General features: G+C 37.0%; 2 protein-coding genes across 4 annotated transcripts; both read right to left on the bottom strand.

Annotated features, from left to right (window-relative positions):
- Window positions 1-4,651: 4,651 nt before the first annotated feature.
- LOC132615061 (uncharacterized) lies at window positions 4,652-9,004 on the bottom strand. The gene is made up of 5 exons (XM_060329616.1): window positions 8,801-9,004; window positions 8,338-8,593; window positions 6,630-6,703; window positions 6,472-6,546; window positions 4,652-6,390 (listed from the first exon to the last, which is right to left on the bottom strand). The coding sequence occupies exons 2-5, from the start codon at window positions 8,486-8,488 to the stop codon at window positions 6,118-6,120; spliced, it is 573 nt and encodes a 190-aa protein (XP_060185599.1). The 5' UTR covers window positions 8,489-8,593; window positions 8,801-9,004; the 3' UTR covers window positions 4,652-6,117.
- A 4,745-nt stretch (window positions 9,005-13,749) lies between these two features.
- Window positions 13,750-21,845, bottom strand: LOC132615556 (uncharacterized). 3 transcript variants are annotated; one of them, XR_009572742.1, is made up of 6 exons: window positions 21,718-21,845; window positions 19,982-20,049; window positions 17,931-18,788; window positions 17,468-17,723; window positions 15,602-15,833; window positions 13,750-15,520 (listed from the first exon to the last, which is right to left on the bottom strand). XR_009572742.1 is itself a non-coding variant. In XM_060330161.1 (6 exons), exons 3-6 carry the CDS (start codon window positions 17,526-17,528, stop codon window positions 15,383-15,385), a joined length of 348 nt encoding a protein of 115 aa, XP_060186144.1. In that variant the 5' UTR covers window positions 17,529-17,723; window positions 19,982-20,049; window positions 21,718-21,845; the 3' UTR covers window positions 13,750-15,382. The 3 variants fall into 3 exon arrangements, 2 of the variants coding, with proteins under 2 accessions (XP_060186144.1, XP_060186143.1); XM_060330161.1 differs by lacking the exon at window positions 17,931-18,788 and having other exon boundaries at window positions 15,602-15,676; window positions 15,760-15,833; XM_060330160.1 differs by lacking the exons at window positions 19,982-20,049; window positions 21,718-21,845 and having other exon boundaries at window positions 15,602-15,676; window positions 15,760-15,833; window positions 17,931-18,706.
- Between the last annotated feature and the right edge of the window lie 843 nt (window positions 21,846-22,688).

The following is a 22,688-nucleotide window of genomic DNA, read 5'->3' as shown; positions in this document are numbered from 1 at the left end:
ATTGTTCCTTCACAATGCAACATCATCATTAAACACGTATGGACTTAGTTCCCGTGAATCAGTCTCGTACGTACTAGTCACCCATTAGTAAAAGGAGAACTAAAGAAACTAGCTCCTGCTCCTTGCATCATAACCACTTTATCAACACTTAAATTATCAGTAAGAAATTGATGGCCTGAATCTCTTTGAGACTGTTAGGGACACAGGAAACGTGACTGATGAAGAAGGCTTTGCCATGAACATAGATAACATGGACATATTTAATGTCCAGCAATTAATATGTTCCTCTTCATATAAATTCTTAGCCACTGAATTTTGCAATCAGAAGGACAATCACAAGGAGTTATAGAAAAAAAATGTGTCCGTTCACACTTTAAACCTCCAATTAGAATTTTCCTTTAATTTTCATCTCTATCAGTCAGTCGTACCATAGAATGCAATGAACATCCTTACGATCATAAGTTTTTTTTTCCACTTAACCAGAGAATAAAGCGGTGAAGTTTTTATATCTTCAAACCGAATGCAGAAACTTATATATACTCGATGAAGTTTTTATATCTTCAAATCGAGTAAACAAATGAGTAGAAAGTTACGAAAACTTTCATCTCAAAGCTAGAGTAGGAAATCTGAAGATTTTAATTTCCAAAAAAGTAACTTTTTATTCCTGGAAAAAGATATCTTTTTATCTCAGGAAATAGTACTTTTATTTCTGGAAAAATACTTTTTTTTTCCTTCAAAACAATGAGAACCAATGAAGATTTTATTTCTTCAAACCAACACAATTTACTAACTTCAGCAAAGTTTTGATATTCTTTAAACCGAATTTACTAACTCGATAAAATTTTTATATTCTTTAAACCGAGTAGTAACTTGGAGTAAAAAATCACATAGATTTTAATCTCCAAACAGTGGAGTAGAAAACCACAAAGGTTTTAGTCTCCAAAAATAGTATTATTTTTTTTTTCCCCCAAAAGAGTGATTTTCTTTTCTAAGTAGACTATAAAGAAAAACACTTCATCGTTGGTTCCATACTTCCTGAAAATTATAACTGATGATCTCAATGAATGAAATTTCAAGTTAAGTTGATGAGATAAATTTTCAGCACCTTGCCATGTATTACTAATGTTTCTGCCATAGAATATACTTTGAGATCATCAAATAATAAATATCTACCCTAACATGTATAAAACATGAATTTAATAAATCATAAGGGAAGGAGATTAAATGACAAGGGAGTGAAGAAAATATAACTCAATTTTAATGTCATTCCAATCTCTCCCAACAATAACCATAACAAACAAATTACGCCCGAAAAGTTGCATCGGTTAATTCATTTGATGACAACTCTTCATATTCAGTTAAACATTTGGAGCATATTAATGGAAGAACATCACATTCACTTAAGATCAAATCTTGAGGCATTGCTCCTCATCTGTCACATCAACCATCCTTTCATTTTTTTTTTTAGTCCAAAGCAGGACACAGAAAAATAATATCATTAAATAAAAGACACATGTGAATATCCAGACACTAAATCAGTCTCCCAACAGACATTTTTTCGAATTTGAAACAAAAACTTTCTTCGTGTCTGTTTCAGCACCAACTAATTTCTTTCCATTCGGTGCCAAATTTCTTTTCCAAATGTTATTAGAGCATCAACGTCTCAAGTCTTTCAAATGAGAAAGCTCAAATGACTTCCTGGTGAATCGCTATTTTTTGTCCCTTCCTACATTACTATTTTGAAATCATAAAAAGGGAAAGCATCAATATTATAGATGCTTATCCGTATACTGAAGGGATATTTCAGATGTTGGTATTGTCCTATTTCATAGACAAAAATTTCCTCTTTCTTGTTTAGTTTCCAATAAACAGAAGAGCGATGAACACAGACTGTAAAAATTGTAATTTCCTTAAGATTGTTAGTAACCTGTATTCAAAAATATACTTAAACAGAAACAAAAGCAAATTTCAGAAACGAAAATCAGAAGAACAGTATCTGAAAATATGTGTAGGAATTAAATCGAGCCCACTGAATGCACAGTGTGTCCTTAAGGAAATTATTCCCCTCAATGTACCTGAGGTTATGGAATATATCCTCCCAGGATAGAACGATTTACTCACCGTAGTAGCGGTACTGCAAACTTTGGTGACAGCGAACCACTCGAAGGTCGTAAAATCACACAGAATTTTTATGAAGTGCAAAAGAAGAAGATAGAAGAATTCAGAATTTTTCATTAGGAAAATCTGAAGGGATGACTAGATATTTATAACCAACAACAGGTGTCTGTTAACGAAATAGGTGTGTCTTTTCGACAAAAAAAAAAAAATCCGAAAAAGGCAAAGGAAATAAAACTTTCATTTCCCATTCACACCAAATACCTAACAGTTTCTTCCTATACTTGGGGTTCTATTACCCTCAAAACTTATCCTCTTTTGTAAAGGAATCTTGGATGCAATTAATTCTTTTTGGACTTTATCAAATTTCATGTGTAAGTCTTCCGGCAAAATTATAGGTTGGAGGTGAGTATTTTTTATATCAAACCTTTTTTACTTCCTAGCTTATCTTTTACCACATGTTTCTCCTATGAGAAATCTTCATCAATTTACTACAAGGCATATTAGGATTAAGATAACTACTACCTAAAGAAGTCGTAGATATAATAATTGGAAAGATATTTAGGGATATGATAGAAGATATAAGAGATTGGGCTCTAGAAAGATTGAAAATAAGAGCTTAATCCAGGGAAGAAAAAATATGAATTAAATTCCAGCATATTTACCATTATTAATGACATCACCTGTTTATGGATATTTACTGAACTTTGAATTGCTTCCTTCTATCCTCTTACTGTCTGTAATAGACCGAGAAATGAAACTTGACCGCCTAGGAGAACTTATTTTGAAAATATGATTTTCCTTGTTGGACAACATCTACGATTCTTGCTTAAATTTCATATTTTTCTAAGGGTTGTAAACATATCAAGAATACTTGTAGTACGTAGAAATTTAAGATATTTGTTGGTTTACTGCATACATAGGCCTATCTTTCCTTATATTTTTTCGCTGAAGTTACGGTTTTTTGTTGTTTAACACCCCGATTTACAAACTTTGCACTGATTTTCTTTTTTGTTGAAATTTTCTGAAACAGGGAAGTCGTGCAAATGAAGCCTATTGCAGAATTCAATTTTTTTGTTGACAGAACATTAGTTGGACGGTTGTAAAAAGTTTACAAAGAGAAATAGTGGTTATGAGAACTGACAAAATTTATCACTTACTACTAAGTTTACGCCCCTTATGACTTGGGAAGACCTTACCACTTACTACTAAGTTTATGTTTTGGATATAATAATACTATAGTGACTGTATTTTGGGCTCTTATGATTTTCTTGTTTGCTTCCTGATAATTAATACTACATGGACGATGAATCTTGAGCTCTTATGTTTTTTCTTTTGAACTTTAATGTTTGAAATTTCTGTAGAATGAATGGGTATAACCAGTGGCGGATCCAGGATTTTCATTCAGAGTGTTCGGAAAAGAAAAAAAGCTAAATATACACTGTAATCTTTTGCCGAGGGTGTTCAAAATTTAATATATGCACATAAACACATAAAATTTACCCCATATATACACTGTATTTTTTTGCCGAGGGTGTTCGGGTGAACACCCTGGCCCCCAAGTAAATCCTCCCCTGGGTATAACATTGTTAACCCAACATCAAACAAGTAGTCTATCATCAAAGTATATATGTCCGCCTTACTTGCCATTGTTGTATTACGGTCTGCTTATACTGAAACATTACTCACCATAAAATGGGGTTGTCATATTTTATAATGAATAGATGTTACTATATGTCCTTGATAGATTATTCACTATCTTTCTTTTGAGCCACAGACCCAATATACTCCAAAGGGGAAGTAGTCCTAATGTAAACTTGTGTTTGCGTTAATCTCCTAATTCACGGATATGAAGATGGGCTACTTGACGAATCGTTTAGATTTATAATGTTAAAGTGTTTGACATATTTGGAAAGGTAGAAATATGTTATGTTTTAGTATAGATATGTGTGAATCTAATTAGATATAAAACAGAGCTAATTTGACTACATGAACATGTTATAAGATGGTATTGTTATGTTCCCAGATACAGGTTATGCAAATAGAAACCAGGAAGGCAAGCATTGGCGTGGTAACCATGGCTAGTTAAAATGGAAAAAATGGCAAATATTAACGGAGGGCAAAAGTGCTCCTCGGCAGAATGTACAGGGACAATTTTGGCCCTTTTCTGTAATTCGAGTTGCAAGCGACAAAGTCAAAAGATACAATTGCAGCCCTAAGATGAACCAACTAATTTACAAACAAAACAACCTAAGATAGTGGTAAAAATGTAAGAGCCTTTTGCCAATATGGGAAGAGTAAAATATATAGTTTGGTATTTGTTTATAACAATCGATTAAAATGTCAAATACTTATCTGCAATTTTCACAAGAAAATGAGTAAGTTTTTCAAGAAAAACGAGCAGGTTAAATTGTAAGAACATTTTGCTCATCTTCTAAACAAAAAAAGTGGTAATAGTTTTTAAGAAAAGGGAGTCTGAAAAACAAGTGGGGCAGCATTTTTGAAGAGTCCGAACAACGTAGCAAACACATACTCATAGGAAACTTCATAAAGCTACACTCTTATAAATATCCAATAAGAAAGTCTACAATACAAGAGCATACCAACTTCTGTAAGTATAGTCCTTAAGTTCTGTAAGTTGCCTTTTCCATGTTTTGTTGTCAAAGACCTATATATTGAAAAAGGCAAATCGGGCATCGTTGAGAGTTACTTACAAGTAAAAATATTTACCCACAGTACCAAAAGCATGTCACCATTATCACAAAAACTGAAGCCTCCTGGACGCCAGCAATGTCACTTGTAGAATTGTCTAAAATCAGTTCTTCTTACCTTCAAGAAAATCATTACACCATCACTTTATTCAGTTTAAGCACATTGGGATCTCGCTTCTTCATCGAGTGTTGATAAGTTGACGCCATTTTTTTGTCTTCAGATGCCACAAGCTTGGGAGCCATCTGACTTCCGCGGTTCCTAGATTCTTTGATACTGCACTTGGATACCTCAAGTAAACTCGAGCTTAGAATGACTTTACGTCTTTCTTTCCCGTAACTTCAACCCATTTGTAATCTGTCCAATCTCGTGAAATCCTCACGTTCTTCCTCTGAAGCTATGGATAGATGACAAATGGGTTGAAGTTAAGGGAAAGAAAGACATAAAGTCATTCATGAGCTCGACTTTACCTGAGGTATCCAAGTGCAGTATCATAGAATCCAGGAACCTCGGAAGTCAGATGGCTCCCAACCTTGTGGCACCTAAAGACAAAAAATGGCGTCAACTTCTCAACACTCCATGAAGAAGCAAGATGCCAATGTGCTTAAACTAAATAAAGTGATGGTGTAATGATTTTCTTGAAGGTAAGAACTAATTTCAGACAATTCTACAAGTGACATTGCTGGCATCTAGGAGACTTCAGTTTTTGTGATAATTCTACTTTTGTATATGTTCTCCAAGGTCCAATTACAAATATTACTGCATATAAACTTGAAGTTATAGTCGCAGCGATTAAGGTCCTCCAGCTTTGCAGGACCATCACAGTCCAGGATGTCATCGTATTGAATTTTCAGACATTTTTGTAATACCTGTAAGACCTTACACCTGAACCAGCAGCCTCTCATGCCACTATCCTTGCTAAAAACCTCTAAGTTATCACCAAATTCAAAAGACCGCTTACATTGAGGCTCAACAATCTGAATTCCAACCGGTACTCTGCTTGGCAATTTTGTTTTTAACTTCGGGCAAGTTGGTTCAGCTTTTTCTATCTGACTCTCCAGTTTCGGATACTCCCTGTCACTTCTACACCGACTAGGCCCTTGCCCTGAAGGATCTTCACGGGTTATATCTTTTACTTCATGCAACTTTAGACCCTTTGACTTAAATATTGTTTCATTGTAGTAACCATCCAATTCATGACTTTGTTGTTTCTGAACTCCCTAAAGCACATATAGACACCAGCGGACAAACTTTTCAGGACAAGAGAGATATATTTCTCGTAATCTCTAGGAGTCAAATTACTGGTATGTTGTTGTTGTAATCTCTAGGAGTCAAAACTGTAGCAGGACCATCGATACACTCAACATGGATCACCTGAACATGAGGCGTGATAAATACTTCTCTAGGGTGTACCTCGAGCTGAGGAATTACACAGTGGACTTCCTGAAAATGTTGAAGCCACTGCACTTTAACTTTTTTCTGTCCCTTCTTGTTCCCATAGAAATCTTCCAAGTAACCTAGGCAGTGACTTTCTTCTTTGGCCATGACTATAGCAAAGGAATTAACCTGCAGAAAACTAAGAGATTACAGGAGGAAGGAAAAGAAATATGAGGTCAAGGAATTGATATAATGCTATAAAGTGCTTACAGTTATTGTAGTTCCATTTCGGCAAAAAGAAGGGTAATGCTTAAGTTTGTTGGGCAATTTGCTAGGAAGCTCACCCTGGAATATATATTTTCCCCTTCAGTAACTGTAACTAAAGAAGTTGGAAACAAATTTCACAAAATAGATCAACATATTTGAACCTCATCAGCTATGTGAATCCCCTTATTAGGTAAACCAGCCATTAAAGCACTTCTCCTTTCACTTGTCGGGGTATCTACAAGACAAGGGAAGTCAAATTTACTAAAACGTAAAGAAGATTAAAGTTGAGATAAAAATAATTATAACTGAAGTTAAGAATTCATAGATTAAATATGGCAACAATATTATGACAACATTTAACCAAATATCAAACCAAAGGCAAGTATAAATGATCCCGAGCAATAACTAGAGGACTTAATTCAACAATTTGATGAGAATGAAAATTCCTATGGTGTCTAGATGTTACTGTTGCAGTATTCCTCAATAGGAGACAATGCAACATTTGTTTTTAACAGGAAATTTTGCCTCAGAAGTATGGAGAGTGTTCAGAAATGCTGTGGGTATTCATATGAACATGGTGCAGATTCATCAGGTGATTAGAAATTGGTGGAAGATAGATTGTGCAGAGAAATTCAAGCCTATATTACATGCAGTCCCAGCTATGATCACTTGGAAATTATGGAAGAGGAGGAATATCATGAAACATTGGGGAAGAGTAAGCTTTAAAAGGGTTGTGCATGAAGTTAATAATAACCTTTATTACCTTGCTAAAGTGAGATATCCATGGCTTAAGAATATTCCATTCTTATGGCCTGAATTGATTTCATTCTTAGAAGGGTACAAGCCTTTACTGGTTACTAAAGTTGTTCAGTGGAAATTACCCTTTGAGAGATGGTATAAGTAATACGTATGGGGCATCTAAAGGGAATCCAGGCCCTAGTTATGGTTTTTGTGTGAGGGATTGGAATGGAGATCTAGTGTTTGCACAATGTCAGGAAATGGGCCAAAACACCAACGTGGTAGCAGAAGCAAGAGCAGTATTGGAGGGATTAAAGTACTGTGCGGGAAATGATCTACAACCTTTAATATTGGAAACTGACTCTTTGATGATGAAGAACATAATAGATGGAGGATGGAAGACCCCATGGTGCATTAACATAATGGTGGATAGAATAAGAAGGATGATGGGCAACTTTAATCCAACATGTATACAGGGAGGGCAACACAGTAGCTGATTTTTTAACTAATCTAGCTTTTGTTTTTGTAGGTACAACAAGTTTTGGTAAATTTTTCTGCACTACCTAGTGCAGGAAGGAAGCTTCTTAGCTTAGATAAGCATCGAGTCCCTAATTTAATAGTCAGAAATGCCAAGAACACTGGGTACAATGAAATGGATTGAATTTGTAGCTCAAAAACTGATAAGACCTCGAATGGTGGTATTAGTTTCGGCTCATTCCATTGAAGAATTAGCAGTAATTGGGAAACAAAGGAAACACCATTGTCATAGATCCATAACACAGTGAAGGCATCAAAAAGGATCTCTTTAAACTTGAAGTTGAGTTTGGTCAATTAAATTAATATCGTCTCTTTGATGATATGAATTTAGATAAGATTCACCCTAATTATCCAGAAGACTAAAAGTTTTATAGACGATTTGCAGGCATCATACAGGTTGGACTCAGACAAGGTCATAGATTCCCACAACAATGCAGCTCAGTAATCAACATATCAAGATATTGCAGCTAGGTTCAGTACCAAGAGTTCAAAACAGTCTACACACAGACTAGGTGCAAATCAAGCTCAATAAACATAGATTTTCACATCATCGGGATTTTCAGACTATTTTGAAGCAATTGAAAGAAACTTTACCTGGTAGGACTAGATCTGGATTCTTAGAGACTCTACTCCATGGCGATGGTTTGCATGGCATTTGGTGAGAGATTAAGATGCGAAAAAGTGAAACCTGAGCAGGGAATCTTGCATCTGTCCTTGGGTGAAGGCCGCTTCTGGCGTCAACCATCGCTACATCGGTGACTCAGACCGTTGATGGCTTTCCTAAAAAGCTCTGATGGTGTATATGTTTATTTGTTGTTTTTTTTCTTTTTTCGTCGGCTTTAGCTGGCCTCTGTTGTTTTGTTTATAAAAAGTAAAAGATGGAAATTAGACAAACCATTAAGTCACCAAAGAAATTGGCAAAGAATATCAAAAGCAGATAATTAAGAAATCCACAAAGAATATCAAAACCAGATAATAATAATAATCATACAAAAAATAAACAAAACCACAAGATTAACACAAAATACTGAACAAAACAATACGAATAGCAACTTACGTGAAAGAGAGAGAAAGGGAAGAAGAACAAAAGAGGAGTGAGAAGAGAATGGAAAAGCCGAGCGATTGCTCTCAGATGGCAAAAACGGAACCAAAAGAATTGGCAAAAGCTAAAGCCACGTGTTATTTACCATTTGACACGTACTATCTGAAAGTCTACACGGCAGAGCAAGAATAGAGTGGTTGGAAAACATTTAAGAATAGATTCGGGGTAAATTACATAGATATCCTTCGTCGTCCATCAAGTCCCACTTATTATATAGTTAAAAAATACACCTACTAAGGCAACTTAGTGGTATTAAAAAAGGAAAAAAAGAAAACAAAGTTCAGCCACCTGGCCTACATTTCCTTCAGGATTGGTAAGAGGCGCTTCCTTCGGGAGGACAAAGGGCCTGAGGTCACGGGTTCGAAGCTCTGCAGGGCGCAGCGAACTGGTGTGATTTCACTGCCACAATAATGCAGTGTACATGAGCAAGTCATGGAGGGCAACCCGCAGCATGCATGGGTTACACCTGCGGATCCTCAAACACAAGTCGCCTTTTTTGTGAGGATCCGCCTGGATGACCCAGGACCGGGTTTCCCTCCATGACATGCATGCTTGACATACTGGGGCATTGTGTGAAAGGGTGCTTAGCCAGTTCGATATACGCTGCAGCGGCTGGTATCGAACCCGCGACCTTGCAGTCACTTTTGTTTCCACGAAGGGAACGCCTCTTACCAATTGAGCTGCAGCTCAACTGGTGAGAGTCGTCTCCTTTGGGAGAACAAAAGGCTTGAGGTCACGGGTTCGAAGCTCTGCAGGGCGCAGCGAACTGGTGTGATTTCCTGTCCATACAATACCTGAGTATGTCAAGCATGCATGTCATGGAGGGGGCCCGCAAGGGGTCTACTCACCGGTCCTGGGCGACCCAGGCGGTGGGGTCCTTACAGGTTAATACTATATGGACAATGAATCTTGAGCTCTTATGTTTTTCTTTTGAACTTTAATGTTTGAAATTTCTATAGAATGAATGGGTATAACCAGTGGCGGATCCAGGATTTTTTCATTCAGGGTGTTCAGAAAAAAAAGCTAAATATACACTGTAATTTTTTGCCGAGGATGTTCAAAAGTTAATATGTGCACATAAACACATAAAATTTACCCTATATATACACTGTAATTTTTTGCCTAGGGTGTTCGGGTAACACCCTGGCCCCCAAGTAGATCCTCCCCTGGGTATAACATTGTTACCCAATATCAAACAAGTTGTCTATCATCAAAGTATATATGTCCGCCTTACTTGCCATTTTTGTATTATGGTCTGCTTATACTTGTCACGCCCCGAACCATGGCCTGGACGTAACACGGCACTCGGTGCCTGACTACATGTGACCGAGCGAACCACATGACTTGCTGAATCATCATAATGTATAACATAAGCGGAATATAACGTGAATGCATGATGAGCCTTTGTAAAACGTAATAATTCATAATACTTAATAAAGTACTTGTTTAAAACATGAGTGAGCCAAAATGGCTATACGACTCCAAATGTCTGGCATAACATAACTGACTGGTCTAGTCTATGAAACCTCTATCATGAGTCTGACTGGAAAACATAATTACTGGGACAAGGCCCCCAGCATACCTTTACATGCAAAACTAAACAGAGAAATACAATGTTTAAACCCCGAATGAGATGGGGCTCACCGATAAGCTGGTACGAGTAAATCCTAATGATCAGAAGCGTCGTCCTGTAACTCTGTACCTGCATCGTGAAATACAGGCCCCCGGGCAATAAAAGGGGACGTCAGCACATTGAATGTACTGGTATGTAAAGCAACCGGAAGAAACAACATGGGACATGGAATAACATGGTAAGAACTGAAACTGAAAACTTGGACATGAACATGAGCATGAGCATGAGTACAAAATCATGAAATTTAAAACTGAAACTGAGTACTGGAAGCATGAGATAGTCTGTAGTAATCTGTAATACCGACATAAACCACCACGGGGAGGAGCGTGGAGTCTGATCTCTGCCCGATCAGCTAAGCCATCTCGTACCTTGCCGGGGCACGAGACATGAACATAACATGAATGGATCCAAATCCCTCAATGGGGAACATATAAAGGAATCGTCCTACTGGGCGGAGCGATTATTATCCTACGTTGGCATACGTAGTTTCAGGCTATCTGAGCCTTCTCGGTAATATTACGACTCCCGAACATGAAAATAATATAGTTGGCTAAGAAGCCCATGACTTTCGTGAATTAACTTGTACTTGTCTTGAAATCATGATTTCACGAAAGGACTTGTAAACATATTTTCATGAAATAACTTGTAAACTTGATCATGAGAAATACCATAATGCATAATCATACGTTTGTAGCTGACTTGAAAACATGCTTGTAATTTGTAAAATAACATTTTACAATTTCATATAAACATCATGAGAACACATGAGGAAGAATTCATGATTCATGGATTAAGCTAGGATTCCTAATGTCCGAAATGGAGGTTTAGGAACACAATAACGAACATATATACGGAATTCATGTACATACATACATACATAATTACGGGCTACCAATACATTGGGTTTAATGCCCTAGGAGTTGAACTTCATAGAATTTACTAAACGGATCATGGGGAAGAACATAGAAGTTACCACATGTGGATGGAAGTTCTACATACCTTAACTTCCCGTTTTTGGGCGTATCACAATGTCCTTCAATCCCTTCAACTTCAATCTATAATAATACAAGTCATAGGGATTCTATATTAGCAACAATATCCATGTTTTGTTCATCTAAGCATTTTATCAAACACTTAGTGGGCATGAAGCTCTATAACCCTCATAAATGGTGTTTTCTTCACCAAATCCCCATTCTTTTACTTCTAGCTAATACTACAATCTCAATTAGATGTAATTAACCTCATTCTTCATCATCCATATGAATACAACAATCTCATTTCAACAATCCAACAATTCTAGCATAGTTCATATAATTCTCTTCCACAAACCCAATTATTATTCTCCCAAGAATTCATCAATTCACAACTATAAATGATTAGGGAGTAGAAACATTACCTTTTTGGGTAGTCACCACGAAATCAACACCCCCAAGTCCGAGTTTTAGCTTAAAATGACGGAAACAACTTGTACTACACTTTATCCTTCACGAGCTTCGGGATTTGGGGCCTTAAACTTGGTTGATTTTCTACTTTCTCTCTCTATATCACCTCTCTCTCACTTCCTCTCTCTAAAAATCTGAAATTTGAGGGAAATGGAGGCTGCTAGGGTTTTCATTTCCCTTAAATACTAAGTGGGAAATGGGTTGACCCAACTTGAAAACGGGTTGGGACCTATCTGTCTTAAAACGTCCATATCTCCCTATCCCGACGTCGCCTGTGAACCCACAACCTATGGTTGGAAAGGTATTTCAATTATCTACAACTTTCATTCTTTGCGGTTTCCCAAATTCTCAACTTAAGATAGGGTTATGGCCTCCCGAAGTCAGGTGACCCGAAACGTACATACGGACCAAGATACGGTCACTGTTACTGTCCCGTAACACAAGGGACGGACCGTAACTTGGTACCGTAACTTGGTGAAAATTTCCAGTGAGGTTCTGGAAATTTTCGATGCGTTACGGTCCACTGTTACGGCCCGTAACACGTGTTACGGTCCGTAACGTCACGTTACGCTGGCAGAATTTCCAGCGAATAGTCTTCAGTAAAATGGGCATAACTCTTTGCACGGATGTCCGTTTGACCCCCATAATATACCGTTGGAAAGATATTTCAAAGGGCTACAACTTTCATCAAGGAAGTTTTCCCAAATTCCAAATTAATAATGGGGCTATGGTCGTTGGAAGTAAGACCTTCTATAAACTCACTTGCAAACATGCCCCGTAGAGTGGTTTTCAACTTTGCTTTGCCCAAAGACTCTTCTCATGTATTGATTGGGTTTCAAACATCATTTATACACTACTCAAATTGGGTTTATTATACCCCCATCTTATGATACAAATCTTAGCCCGAAGCTACGAGGTGTTACAATACTGAAACAGTACTCACCATAAAATGGGGTTGTCATATTTTATAATGAATAGATGTTACTATATGTCCTTGATAGATTTTTCACCATCTTTATTTTGAGCCATAGACCCAATATACTCCAAAGTGGAAGTAGTCCTAATGTAAACTTGTGTTTGCGTTAATCTCCTAATTCACGGATATGAAGATGGGCTACTTGAAGAATCGTTTAGATTTATAATGTTAAAGTGTTTGACATTATTTGACATATTTGGAAAGGTTGAAATATGCTATGTTTTAGTGTAGATATGTGTGAATCTAATTAGATATAAAACAGAGCTAATTTGACTACATGAACATGTTATAAGATGGTATTGTTATGTTCCCAGATACAGGTTATGCAAACAGAAACCAGGAAGGCAAGCATTGGCGTGGTAACCATGGCTAGTTAAAATGGAAAAAATGCCACCATTTGATAACCGCAAGGGCAAATATTAACGAAGGGCAAAATTGCTCCTCGGCAGAATGTACAGGGACAATTTTGGCCCTTTTCTGTAATTCGAGTTGCAAGCGACAAAGTCAAAAGATACAATTGCAGCCCTAAGATGAACCAACTAATTTACAAACAAAACAATCTAAGATAGTGGTAAAAACGTAAGAGCCTTTTGCCAATATGGGAAGAGTAAAATATATAGTTTGGTATTTGTTTATAACAATCGATTAAAATGTCAAATACTTATCTGCAATTTTCACAAGAAAATGAGTAAGTTTTTCAAGAAAAATTAGCAGGTTAAATTGTAAGAACATTTTGCTCATCTTCTAAACAAAAAAAGTGGTAATAGTTTTTAAGAAAAGGGAGTCTGAAAAACAAGTGGGCAACATTTTTGAAGAGTCCGAGCAACATAGCAAACACATACCCATAGGAAACTTCATAAAGCTACACTCTTATAAATATCCAATAAGAAAGTCTACAATACAAGAGCATACCAACTTTTGGGCCAATATGCAAAACACATACTAAACAGAAGAGTACTTGCCTATAGTCCTTAAGTTCTGTAAGTTGCCTTTTCCATGTTTTGTTGTCAAAGACCTATATATTGAAAAAGGCAAATCGGGCATCGTTGAGAGTTACTTACAAGTCAAAATATTTACCCACAGTACCAAAAGCATGTCACCATTATCACAAAAACTGAAGACTCCTGGACGCCAGCAATGTCACTTGTAGAATTGTCTAAAATCAGTTCTTCTTACCTTCAAGAAAATCATTACACCATCACTTTATTCAGTTTAAGCACATTGGTCTCTTGCTTCTTCATCGAGTGTTGAGAAGTTGACGCCATTTTTTTGTCTTCAGATGCCACAAGCTTGGGAGCCATCTGACTTCCGTGGTTCCTAGATTCTTTGATACTGCACTTGGATACCTCAGGTAAACTCGAGCTTAGAACGACTTTACGTCTTTCTTTCCCGTAACTTCAACCCATTTGTAATCTATCCAATCTCGTGAAATCCTCACGTTCTTCCTCTGAAGCTATGGATAGATGACAAATGGGTTGAAGTTAAGGGAAAGAAAGACGTAAAGTCATTCATAAGCTCGACTTTACCTGAGGTATCCAAGTGCAGTATCAAAGAATCCAGGAACCTCGGAAGTCAGATGGCTCCCAAGCTTGTGGCACCTGAAGACAAAAAATGGCGTCAACTTCTCAACACTCCATGAAGAAGCAAGATGCCAATGTGCTTAAACTAAATAAAGTGATGGTGTAATGATTTTCTTGAAGGTAAGAAGAACTGATTTCAGACAATTCTACAAGTGACATTGCTGGCATCTAGGAGACTTCAATTTTTGTGATAATTCTACTTTTGTATATGTTCTCCAAGGTCCAATTACAAATACTACTGCATATAAACTTGAAGTTATAGTCGCAGCGATTAAGGTCCTCCAGCTTTGCAGGACCATCACAGTCCAGGATGTCATCGTATTGAATTTTCAGACATTTTTGTAATACCTGTAAGACCTTACACCTGAACCAGCAGCCTCTCATGCCGCTATCCTGGCTAAGAACCTCTAAGTTATCACCAAATTCAAAAGACCGCTTACATTGAGGCTCAACAAGCTGAATTCCAACCGGTACTCTGCTTGGCAATTTTGTTTTTAACTTCGGGCAAGTTGGTTCAGCTTTTTCTATCTGACTCTCCAGTTTCGGATACTCCCTGTCACTTCTACCCCGACTAGGCCCTTGCCCTGAAGGATCTTCACGGGTTATATCTTTTACTTCATGCAACTTAAGACCCTTTGACTTAAATATTGTTTCATTGTAGTAACCATCCAATTCATGACTTTGTTGTTTCGGAATTCCCTAAAGCACATATAGACACCAGCGGACAAACTTTTCAGGACAAGAGAGATATATTTCTCGTAATCTCTAGGAGTCAAAATACTGGTATGTCGTTGTTGTAATCTCTAGGAGTCAAAACTGTAGCAGGACCATCGATACACTCAACATGGATCGCCTGAACATGAGGCGTGATAAATACTTCTCTAGGGTGTACCTCGAGCTGAGGAATTACACAGTGGACTTCCTGAAAATGTTGAAACCACTGCACTTTAACTTTTTCTGTCCCTTCTTGTTCCCATAGAAATCTTCCAAGTAACCTAGGCAGTGACTTTCTTCTTTGGCCATGACTATAGCAAAGGAATTAACCTGCAGAAAACTAAGAGATTACAGGAGGAAGGAAAAGAAATATGAGGTCAAGGAATTGATATAATGCTATAAAGTGCTTACAGTTATTGTAGTTCCATTTCGGCAAAAAGAAGGGTATTGCTTAAGTTTGTTGGGCAATTTGCTAGGAAGCTCGCCCTGGAATATATATTTTCCCCTTCAGTAACTGTAACTAAAGAAGCTGGAAACAAATTTCACAAAATAGATCAACATATTTGAACCTCATCAGCTATGTGAATCCCCTTATTAGGTAAACCAGCCATTAAAGCACTTCTCCTTTCACTTGTCGGGGTATCTACAAGACAAGGGAAGTCAAATTTACTAAAACGTAAAGAAGATTAAAGTTGAGATAAAAATAATTATAACTGAAGTTAAGAATTCATAGATTAAATATGGCAACAATATTATGACAACATTTAACCAAATATCAAACCAAAGGCAAGTATAAATGATCCCGAGCAATAACTAGAGGACTTAATTCAACAATTTGATGAGAATGAAAATTCCTATGGTGTCTAGATGTTACTGCTGCAGTATTCCTCAACAGGAGACAATGCAACATTTGTTTTTAACAGGAAATTTTTCCTCAGAAGTGTGGAGAGTGTTCAGAAATGCTGTGGGTATTCAGATGAACATGGTGCAGATTCATCAGGCGATTAGAAATTGGTGGAAGATAGATTGTGCAGAGAAATTCAAGCCTATATTACATGCAGTCCCAGCTATGATCACTTGGAAATTATGGAAGAGGAGGAATATCATGAAACATTGGGGAAGAGTAAGCTTTAAAAGGGTTGTGCATGAAGTTAATAATAACCTTTATTACCTTGCTAAAGTGAGATATCCATGGCTTAAGAATATTCCATTCTTATGGCCTGAATTGATTTCATTCTTAGAAGGGTACAAGCCTTTACTGGTTACTAAAGTTGTTCAGTGGAAATTACCCTTTGAGAGATGGTATAAGTAATACGTATGGGGCATCTAAAGGGAATCCAGGCCCTAGTTATGGTTTTTGTGTGAGGGATTGGAATGGAGATCTAGTGTTTGCACAATGTCAGGAAATGGGCCAAAACACCAACGTGGTAGCAGAAGCAAGAGCAGTATTGGAGGGATTAAAGTACTGTGCGGGAAATGATCTACAACCTTTAATATTGGAAACTGACTCTTTGATGATGAAGAACATAATAGATGGAGGATGGAAGACCCCATGGTGCATTAACATAATGGTGGATAGAATAAGAAGGATGATGGGCAACTTTAATCCAACGTGTATACAGGGAGGGCAACACAGTAGCTGATTTTTTAACTAATCTAGCTTTTGTTTTTGTAGGTACAACAAGTTTTGGTAAATTTTTCTGCACTACCTAGTGCAGGAAGGAAGCTTCTTAGCTTAGATAAGCATCGAGTCCCTAATTTAATAGTCAGAAATGCCAAGAACACTGGGTACAATGAAATGGATTGAATTTGTAGCTCAAAAACTGATAAGACCTCGAATGGTGGTATTAGTTTCGACTCATTCCATTGAAGAATTAGCAGTAATTGGGAAACAAAGGAAACACCATTGTCATAGATCCATAACACAGTGAAGGCATCAAAAAGGATCTCTTTAAACTTGAAGTTGAGTTTGGTCAATTAAATTAATATCGTCTCTTTGATGATATGAATTTAGATAAGATTCACCATAATTATCCAGAAGACTAAAAGTTTTATAGACGATTTGCAGGCATCATACAGGTTGGACTCAGACAAGGTCATAGATTCCCACAACAATGCAGCTCAGTAATCAACATATCAAGATATTGCAGCTAGGTTCAGTACCAAGAGTTCAAAACAGTCTACACACAGACTAGGTGCAAATCGAGCTCAATAAACATAGATTTTCACATCATCGGGATTTTCAGACTATTTTGAAGCAATTGAAAGAAACTTTACCTGGTAGGACTAGATCTGGATTCTTAGAGACTCTACTCCATGGCGATGGTTTGCATGGCATTTGGTGAGAGATTAAGATGCGAAAAAGTGAAACCTGAGCAGGGAATCTTGCATCTGTCCTTGGGTGAAGGCCGCTTCTGGCGTCAACCGTCGCTACATCGGTGACTCAGACCGTTGATGGCTTTCCTAAAAAGCTCTGATGGTGTATATGTTTATTTGTTGTTTTTTTTCTTTTTTCGTCGGCTTTAGCTGGCCTCTGTTGTTTTGTTTATAAAAAGTAAAAGATGGAAATTAGACAAACCATTAAGTCACCAAAGAAATTGGCAAAGAATATCAAAAGCAGATAATTAAGAAATCCACAAAGAATATCAAAACCAGATAATAATAATAATCATACAAAAAATAAACAAAACCACAAGATTAACACAAAATACTGAACAAAACAATACGAATAGCAACTTACGTGAAAGAGAGAGAAAGGGAAGAAGAACAAAAGAGGAGTGAGAAGAGAATGGAAAAGCCGAGCGATTGCTCTCAGATGGCAAAAACGGAACCAAAAGAATTGGCAAAAGCTAAAGCCACGTGTTATTTACCATTTGACACGTACTATCTGAAAGTCTACACGGCAGAGCAAGAATAGAGTGGTTGGAAAACATTTAAGAATAGATTCGGGGTAAATTACATAGATATCCTTCGTCGTCCATCAAGTCCCACTTATTATATAGTTAAAAAATACACCTACTAAGGCAACTTAGTGGTATTAAAAAAGGAAAAAAAGAAAACAAAGTTCAGCCACCTGGCCTACATTTCCTTCAGGATTATCTACTCTAAAATTGGCTAGTATTTAATTGGGATCGAGCTTAAAGGTACATGAATATCAAAAGCACAACACATAACATATACACCAATGCCAATCAAAAGCAAAGCATACAGAGGAAGTTGAAAATGAAAAACTAATAAGATCACCAAACGCGCACGATATTAAGGATCACATATAGAAAGAAGATGCAAAGTGGAGACAACACATTCAACACAATAGATCTTTGCAACACCAGACATAAAATATAAAAATAAAAGAGAAAAGGTTTACTGTTCAAGTGAAATTCTAAAATGGCGTAATAAACAAAAGGCAGACTCGTACTGATCAACTAGGTCTATCAAAGATTCTACCCTATTTAAAAATGCAACAGATCACGGCTATCGAGAAAAAGAAAGAAGAATAGAATCATCACCACACATTCTTTATCGATTATCTCACCTATCGATTAGAACAAGTACTGATAAACAAAAGTCCCAGAACTGTAAATCCCCTTTCCCTTTTCTGTCAACGAGTTAAAATTGATTGTATTAGTAAAAAAAGATATACATTCTTACACTTTATCAGGGAAGGAACCAAATGGCATAGATGTTGAAGGATAACAAAACTTATACCTCGATCTCTTCTCTGTGGACCACAAATACTATTAAAATCGACAATAGAGAAACGATGGAGTCAGGTCAGATACACTATTGAGACTCCTTAGATAATAAGCAATGATGGTATTTATACTGTGTCCACCACAAGTACAATCAAACACGTGGATGTGGGCATTTTGGTTTTACACAGTCACACCCTTTCTAATACTTCACGTCTCTCCACTTGGAAAATGAATGCTTGCTTAAGGTAGAAATAGTGGGCGGAAGATAGGTTTTCTTCCAAAAATAAAAAGGCAATGTTGGCCCCTAAACTAATTCGGACGTAACAATTCCCCCTTTAGCTATTCTTTCAAACATTGTCCAGTGCAACAACAAAAACAACATACCCAGTGTAATCCCACAAGTGGGGCCTGGGGAGGGTAGCGTGTACGTAGACCTTACCCCTACCTTGGAGGTAGAGAGGTTGTTTTTGAAAGACCCTCGGCTCAAGAAAAAGCATATCAGAGCAGTATGGAAAAAGAAATAACAGTAGTGAAGAAGCCATGGCAAAATACTAAAGATAGCATGAAAAACATTCAGAAAAAAAAAATCTTTAAAATAGTAAGAGCCCTTCTGGTATCTACCCAACATTAAGTACTGATGGAGAATTCCCCCCTCCAGGTTGGTAAAGCTCATTGCACTGGCAAGTCCGCACAAATGAATTCGCAATAAAACCATGTTTTGTGGGCTTACGCCTTTCTTTTATGCTTCTTCTTGGAGAAGAGCAAGGAATGACCTGGTTGGATCAGCTATATGAATCCATATATCAATTCCACTCTAAAGAGACTTGAATTCAATGTTCAAAGGATTCATCAGGACTGATTGGTTTAAACTGGTCCTCCACCTAATACAACCCTCTTTGGCTCCTCTTTTGTCTGGGTTTGGGACTGGCGATGTATTGCAAAACTCACATATGCGGAGATTCTATACAATTTTTTAACAATTAAATATTAGCAAACAAATGAGCAATCCGAATTTTACGCCTTCACTAACCTAAGCGATTTGTTCGACAAATAACTTTCTATTTGATCACTACGTGCTATTGAAATAAAAAAGTACCTTACTAATGTTTCTTCTTGTTGTTCTGAGTCAATATGTTTACATAGGATTAAAATAAACCACGTAATCTGCACATGGAAAACAATTATTAGTGAGACTCCAATTGACCCAACAGGCAACAAACATATAGCATAAGCAAAAAGCATAAACAAAGATACTACATTATAGTCCATCCACATTTTGTAGTCCACAATAAATAGATATTTAAGGATGAAAAACTTTAGCATGTCAACATCCAACAGTCCAACTCCGATAAACACTGGAAAGCTGGCAGCTCAAGCAGCTTGATTTTCTCAAGAACGCATTGAGAAGGAGAGAAGAGAATGATTGAAACAATTGATGCTTGGTAATGATTTGTTGGCTTTGTGTTTGGTCTTTGTCTCACTGAAGCAGATATGCTCTAAGGTTCCAGGGAATTCCGGTGACTGGAACAGCGAACACTGTTAGGAAAACTTACGGACATAGCATGCATTGTACTCATTTTTTTCTATTTACCACCAAACATTGCACCTGCATGTTCAGCTAAGTTTTTCTCACTGGGGGTCTAAAACTAACAATTTAAGTCAAACCACGGGAATAAACCTCTTAGCCATAGCAAAGACTCAGTTTAGTGTTGCTGATATACAGAAGCTTGGACATACAGCAAGATTAAATAAGAGATTGTATACGAGAATGACATACGAGATGAAATATTGAAAACAAAGTTGGATAATTGTAAGAGACTCTAGACTACCAATTTTAAATTAACCAGATCAGATTATTAATGACCAATACAGCTAGGAATCGCTCCACTGATCTCCAGCTGCAGAATAAACAGTGCATTAGTTGTAGCAATTACTATGTACAATTTGACAAGTAGCAATAGGTAAAAAGAGGGAGCTTCAATCACTTCTTAGCAAAGAATCACTTCTCAGGGAACATAAAATAAGTAAGCTCACAGCTTTGATAAATACATTGGGAACCAATATTTAGCAGCAATAGATAAATTTATCAGAGTTCAAGAAAAGTAAAAAGGGAAATAGTGTCACGATCATACATAAGCAAATATTAAGTAATTTAGGAGAGATCAAGCTCTCTGTATAAGCGATTCCTTGCTTAACGGTAACATATTCTGGCCATGGTCCTCTAGATGTGCTTAATACAGAACCAAAACATCCGTAACGTTTGCAGCGTAGTAAATGAAACATCCGTAGCAAGCAAATGAAATGATCCATGTACAAATGCCAAAGAATCCATACCACAATCAATATGACCCCGTACACAGTCAGTGCCAAAAGGATATTTATCATTTATTCTCCGAGAACCACATTTTAGCGCGAGAATTTCAATTTATACTTTGTCAGGATCGCTTTCATTCAGGTTAACCGTAAGGATCTTATGGTCATCACTAGTTGCGTCATATCCCATTCCAAATACATAATACCCCAATCGAGATTCTGGACGGGGAAGTTCTATCGATTCTCTTGTGGAGGAGTTCCACAGCAAAAAGTGTATATCACGTCTATCAGTAACTACAAGAAGAACCAATCCATTACAACCACACAATACTTTGCAACTCACTGGATTGCAGGTTGAAGCAGGGGCGGATCTAGGGTCCGCCGAGGCTGTTCACCCGAACACCTCGGTAAAAAATTACACCATATATAAGGTAATCTTTATTTTTGTACATATATAGACTTTGAAAACCCTGAACACAAGAGAAGATGTTTTAGTGGTTTAGAGGGTTCAAAATTCACCTTAAGGTTCCAAGTTCAAATCCCAGCACTACATTTTCATTTTTCGAACCCCTCACTGAAAATCCTGGATTCGCCACTGGGTTGAAGGCCAATCAAGTTTTTGTTTATCCTCAACCGCTTGAACCTACGATAAAGTAGAACAATAGAGGTTAAATACATCATCATTATCAAGGCACTTTTGGATAATAAGAAGTTTTGGGAATTTTGGTCATTCTTGCCATGATTGAGATGCTTCATTTTAAAGTACGGCTTGGAGCTCAATGTTCCCCAAAATTTTGAAACAAATTTGAATCGAAGAAGAGGCGCCATAGGTAACCTGTTGAGGATGTCCATAAGTATTTCCTCTTAAAAGTGAATTCCCACTGGCCTAGATAGGACAACCAGAGTGCTTTAGTAGCCATAATATCTTCCTTGAAAAATGTTACTCTCCGCGTTCCAATTTAAGTGTCTTAGTTCAACTGAATACAAAGTTTAACAATAGAAATAGAACGAGACTTTTGAATCTCGTGATTCTAAATAAAAATTATGTGTAATATACTAACATGTCTTCTAAACTAGACATATGGGATGTTTAAATGTTATGATTTAAACTTGACATATAAGATATTTGAAATGTTAACTTATTAAATACAGAAAGAGAAACTCTTTTCAGGACTGACCAAAAAGAAAAGCAAGACTCTTAAATTTGGGACGGATGGAGTACCTTTAGGAGTCGTTTGGTTGGGAAATAAGTTATCCCAGGATTAGTAATCTTGGAATTAGTTATTCCATCCTTCCATAGGATAAAATAACACTATAATTCCAGAATAACTAATCTTGGGATTAGTTATACCGTAATTTTATCCCAACCAAACATGAAATAATCTCATCTCAAATTTAATCTCAGGACTATTTGACAACAACTGAACTCAAATTTGAATGTTAAGTGTGCTGAGTAAGTGCGTGGTTTGGAATGTGATATGGGCCGGTTC

This window comes from Lycium barbarum, chromosome 10 (genome assembly GCF_019175385.1).
Source record: "Lycium barbarum isolate Lr01 chromosome 10, ASM1917538v2, whole genome shotgun sequence".
Classification (NCBI taxonomy): Eukaryota; Viridiplantae; Streptophyta; class Magnoliopsida; order Solanales; family Solanaceae; genus Lycium; species Lycium barbarum.
Note: the sequence above shows the minus strand (reverse complement) of the source record. Positions and strands in the feature narration are given on the sequence as shown.